Source organism: Rasamsonia byssochlamydoides (genome assembly GCF_041956645.1).
Source record: "Rasamsonia byssochlamydoides strain NRRL 3658 unplaced genomic scaffold VTN77scaffold_52, whole genome shotgun sequence".
In the NCBI taxonomy this organism is placed as follows: domain Eukaryota; kingdom Fungi; phylum Ascomycota; class Eurotiomycetes; order Eurotiales; family Trichocomaceae; genus Rasamsonia; species Rasamsonia byssochlamydoides.
Window position 1 is genome coordinate 1 of NW_027192435.1, and position 5,692 is coordinate 5,692.

At 42.1% G+C, this 5,692-nt stretch overlaps 1 protein-coding gene across 1 annotated transcript; it reads right to left on the minus strand.

Annotated features, from left to right (window-relative positions):
* Positions 1-1,820: 1,820 nt before the first annotated feature.
* VTN77DRAFT_6755 (uncharacterized protein) lies at positions 1,821-2,693 on the minus strand (the record flags this gene model as incomplete). Its single annotated transcript, XM_069423068.1, has 2 exons — positions 1,821-2,242; positions 2,309-2,693. The coding sequence occupies 2 exons, from the start codon at positions 2,691-2,693 to the stop codon at positions 1,821-1,823; spliced, it is 807 nt and encodes a 268-aa protein (XP_069275896.1).
* Between the last annotated feature and the right edge of the window lie 2,999 nt (positions 2,694-5,692).

A 5,692-nucleotide genomic window follows, 5' to 3' on the forward strand; every position in this document is an offset into this window, starting at 1 on the left:
GGGGGGGCGGGTTTGTGAATTCATGTATGTACATACATGAACTGTACAATATTGTATTGTGTGTCTGCAAAGCTGACGGCAAATGTAAAAAAGCTCACACTCTCGGTTTCTCACAAGAGAGAAAACGAGGATGCTACGAAAACCCCCCTCGCACTATTTCAGCGAGGAACAGGGGTCTTACATACCCAGTCCCCTTCGATCATCAAGAATATTTGAATATTTGCTTCTTTCTCTGACGAGAGGGGATTCGAACCTGAGGCGTGCAGCCTGGTAGGTAGGTAGGGAGACGCAATGCGTGCCGGCACTCTCGACCTACCTAGGTAGCTAGCTAACTTGACAGCTTAGCTGACTAGCTGACTAGGCTACATGCCCCTGGTTCTGGTTGTAGGTTTAGAGGGTTTTGTCTGGCTTGATTGAAGGACTGTTTGATTGTTTGAAGGAGAGGCGAGGAGCCTTACCTTACTAACCTGAAGAAGCCACATGACGACGAAACATCCAGGATTTTATGCTTGAATCAAAGGAAGCTGGCTTGCTTCATACCATACTCGAATCAATTCCATGGATCGAAATATGGTAGATAAAGATGTCTGTGTTCATCTCCTGATCTGCCGCTTCTTCTCCCGCGGCTTCCTCTTGCTCTCTATTGGATGTGCTCCTCTATCAACGTGATTATTTCCTTATTTCCTATCTTATATACCTCCTTGAGCACACCCTGAGGGCTCTATATAGGTAATATGAATAGAATATAGAGAAGATTAAAAGTCTAGAGTCTAGGTCGAGGTTGGCAAGGGCCACTTTTATAAGAGAATATAATACTAATATAGATAAGTTATAAGCAGGTTGGAATATAGTATAATGTAACTGCTGAGGGATGCTTATTAGCTAGTAGGCCTGATTCTCATGTATTGGTAATACCTTATAGTTTCCTTGCTTGATATTATAGTCATAAAAAAATACTTATCATAGTATAAATTATAGGCATATATTATTACTTACTTACTTCCTCACTAATAAGCTGGTATATTTTCTTTAGAGGAGAGAGAGCAATAGCCATGTAGTCAAAGATCCTAGAGCCATCAACATAATCTTCTATTCTTATGGTGGAGGTTTCACAAATGATGACCATAATCTGAGATGGATAAGATGGTCGGCAGCGATTAGGTTGTGGCAATGTTCTCTATCAGGATCATATTTCTTGTATTGTCTATCTACAACAGAGAATTGCTATGCAGCGGTGGCTCGAGTAGGTGCCTAGATAATAATAGGTAATAGGCAGGAAAAGCGTATGCCAATAAATAGAAATCAAGGGCATCAATCGAATCTCTTTTGCTATTATACATACCTATCTATCTATCTATCTATCTTTAATGAAGAATCTCTGTTAGCCTTTTAGGTAGTTTTATTTTTCTCATGTATGCATGCATGTACATACAATATAATATCCATACTGAACGCTTTGGGCTGCAATCTGCTGTCTCATGATTTAGATATTTTGAATTGAAACCATCGTCTTTTAGTTTGTCAGCTAGGAGTTTTTGTTTGCAGTCAAAAATGGGTTGTCTTTATTGTCTCGTCTCCGTCGACTAATGTCTGCGGATGGAAGGGTCTTAGATGCTGAGCTTAAGCCAGAAAATGCACAATTTATTTATATATTTATATATATATATATATATATATATATAATTTGTCACATTTACAATTAATATATAAAAATTCCCTCCCGTAATAGTAAGCCCAACAAAACCTAACCTGACCTAGACCAATAAACCTGATTAAGTTGAGAGCTGAAGCGAAGTCGTATGTACATACAGAAGGATTTGCTAACGTTGCTTGACGGCTCGAGTCGTCATCGGATCCGATGATAACTCGTAAACTGGCCGAACCGGTTGGCTTTCAAGCTCCGGAATTTGACCCTCAAGCTCGACCACTTGACTGTCAGCCATCGGCAGGTCTGGAGGCTTGGCCGGTTCGGATCCTGAGACAGCCCCTTCATCGACGTATGACGATGCATTCCGTGTTTTTTGGCGGCGGAGGAAAAACCAAAGCAAGGCGACAATAATGGCCGCCCCGACGACACCGCCAACGACGCCACCTCCAATGGCGCCAGCATTCGCTTTAGAAGGCGCAGCAGTCTCGACGGAGGCTGGCGAGGTAACAGGGCCTGGACTCTGTGTTGTTGTTGTTGCCGGTAATGATGTTGAGGATATCGAGGACGCTATGGACGAGGTCGACGTCGGGGCAGCTGGAAATTATACATACGTCAACATTGTGCCAGGGTACTCTTTCAAACAGACAGTTCAATACATACCTCGACCAGAAGAAACGATGCCCAATAGGGTCTCATTATTATTGAAGGTATACCCAGGCAGTGCACAGCCATCGCTTCCCTCTGGCGTCGCATAGCCTGTTGTTCCAGGCAAGCAACAGAAGTATCCGCCGTTATCGTAAAGATTCCACGTCTCATTTGCGCACGTTGGGTTCGCCAGAAGGGACTCGGTGCAGTTTGCCGCCGAGGGACAGCAATTTACATTGTACTGACTTGGGCAGAATGAGCCTGCAGGGCAACATGCGCGAAACGGGGCCACCGTTACACCGCAGTCGGTTTCGGTGTCGAGGCAGGAACCATTCGTGCGAAGAGCGAACCCAGAGGTGCTGACCAAGGAATTTGCGCCATCAGACATCTGCACGGCCATGTATTCATAAGCAGACAAGAGACGGATGTCAAGAATAAGAAAGATGGAGGAAGAACAGAAAGACAAGACCCAGCAGTCAGCCTCAACTATTATTGTGCAACGTAACGCCGCGGTTCGTCTTCTGTATGCGGCTGAGCAGGGCGAAGCGTCCTGAGCGCGAAGACCGATGTCACAACAATTAATTAGACTGTGTTAGACTGCATCGTCCCGGCGCTTATCCCATCCGAAATATGGACGTAGATAGAGCTGTCTGTGTTCATCCCCAGATCTGCCACTTCTTCTCCCGCCTCGATCAGTTTGATTACCTTTTTCCTGTCTTGTATGCCTCTTCAAGCGCCCCAGTAACTTTAGAAGAATACATCCCGGAACACGCTGGGATCCGAACGCGTTTTCCCATACAAAATGGAAAAATCATACCCCTGCAAAAACAATATTACCATAGGTAATTTAGATTATTTTTTATGCTAGGATAGAGCAATCTAAAATATAAAGTAATATATCAAAAAATTATTTGTAATCTAATTCCAATAAGGTGAGAATCTAAATATTTCAAATCACATAGAAAATCAACCCCCCTGCTGAAACCCCATTACATAAAGTATTTTAATAATTAAATATATACATATCAGTTGGTATCTACTAATTCTAAGAGACAGGCTAAAAAAATATCAAAAAAAAAATATTTTTATATTTGAAGAGTTATTAAGGTAAATCAGTTTTCACGCTAATTTTTTGGTCCCCAAATTTTATATTAGGATAACTGGTCAAGTAAACTTTTTATTTTATTTAAAAAAGGTCACATATATATATAATAAAATAAATAATTCTATTGTTTTGAAATAATAAAATATAATTATTTATTATATCAATATTACTATAGACTGTTGTTGAGTTATTAAGAGTTAAAATAGGAATATAGAAGTCGATAATTATAAATTATCACCAAGAATTTGGTGGTGGCGGGTTTTTTTTTTTGCGTTAGTACTGCAGTAAGCTTAAATCAGGCCGTTAACCGAAAACAAAAGCAAACGAAAACAAAAAAAAAGTGTGAGGTGAGACGAGAATAGATTTTCAAAAAAAAAAATAAAAGAAAAGAGAAAGAGAAAGAGAAAGAAAGAAAGAAAGAAAGAAAGAATTAAATCTACTCCATTATAATGGAAATACATGTCAACTCCTGCCCTTAGTGTGACTAACCAACTACATCAATCAAATTCATGAAATCTGCCTACTCCTAATAAATAAGTCCTGCGAAGCCTATGTATAGCGAAACCCCTGAGCCCTGTAAAGCCTATTGTCGCGAGCAGTGACACACATGGACCTTCCACAATATAAGTAGTATTGTCACATGGAGTAGCCACTACCTGGATGCTCCTTATAGTAGACTGTCTACTGCTGTACCTTACAGACAATCCATCACTTTATGCCTGGACAATACCATACGACACCTATTATAATTATAAAGCTTATAGTAAAAGGACTTCATAGGGAGTACTATTTTAAAAAAAAATACAACTTATAAAACCTATTAGGATAACTTAGGTAGAGGCCAAAGGTCCCTAGCATAGCTACATAAAGGTATTATTTTCCATATTAAAAGATAATTATTATTTGATTTACCCTCTTCAAGGGTTATATTATATATTTAGAGATAGCACCACAAAATCAACCAGCAATAAATATAACAGTGGAACCGCACTAGTGCACATGGTTATACTTTTTTAATCCGTCTGCAGACATCCACTCAAGACCTTCTGAATTCAAGACTCAACTTAAGATCATCATCCAAGTGATATGATGTGCAGTGTCATCCCGTGTGGTGGATACTGGATAGACTTCTCCATCAGTAAGGAGACCCACGTTCAGTGACAACTGACCACTGAGATGTTGGCTGTCTCAGCTTAGCCTGACTGCAGAGTCGATCATATTGGCGGTGTTGCATCTATCGCCTCCACTGGTTCGGTCGAATGAAATGAGATAGATGTATTACGGAGTACGGAGTACGGAGGAATCAAATGAAATGAAATGATTTTCATCAAGATTATCGTTTACATCACTACCTACTACTTAATCGATCGATCCATCAATCAATCTGGACTACTCAAAATAAGTAAATATAGACTAATTAGCATTTGCCCTGGCGACTACCCCATACATTACATATATATATGTCAATTACCTAGGTGGCGTCTATCTTGTCCGAAAATAGATCGTATCCGGTCATTAGTATGGGTCAAGACCCACCGTTACATAATTTCCAGAATCCATATGGAAGAGATGAGAATCGGGGAGGTCCTACTGCTGCAGCGCACCACACCGGTACCTGCTGATCGATGAAACTGTATGGTTGAAAGGTTCTTGAATAGTAATCGCTGTGAAATGGTTGATGATGTAGTCTTTTTAAGGTTCTCTGAAGAAAGGAGCGGAGCGGAACGAGGTCACCAATAGGTAATAATCAGCAGCCCTATTTCTTGGCATTTCTGCAATGTTCTATACAGCCGCCATCCCGCTCCGCTATGAAACACGGCGTTGGAAGCTGCATAGGGGTGTTTCCTCCTGCCAAGAGAGGAACTGCGGGCTGGTCGCGTGCCGGCGTTCCCAACTGGTCGGTCCGCCCGCGCCAGGCTCACTGCCCCGGATCTGCAGGTGACAGGGTCCCATCTGATGATGGAATGGACAGGACGATTGTACGGACTCGACGGAGAACTCTTCAAGCTGTGGTTCCTTGCATGACGGAGAAATGGCTGCAGACTCCAGTTTTCTTCTCGTCTTGGAAAGGAATGCGCCAATCAAGGGAGTCTGTTCTCCACCGGGTGGGAACCCCCCCCCCCCCCCCCCCTTGGGGTCCATGCCTGTGGCGGAGAAATTCGTTATAAGATGAGGAGGAGGTTTCTTTCAGGATCGAGTGACCCTTATCTGATCTATCTCCGTCTCTTATCCTGACGAAAAACCACGCTTCCAATGCCTTAGGAGGACCTGATATCGCGGTCCCCTCCCCCACC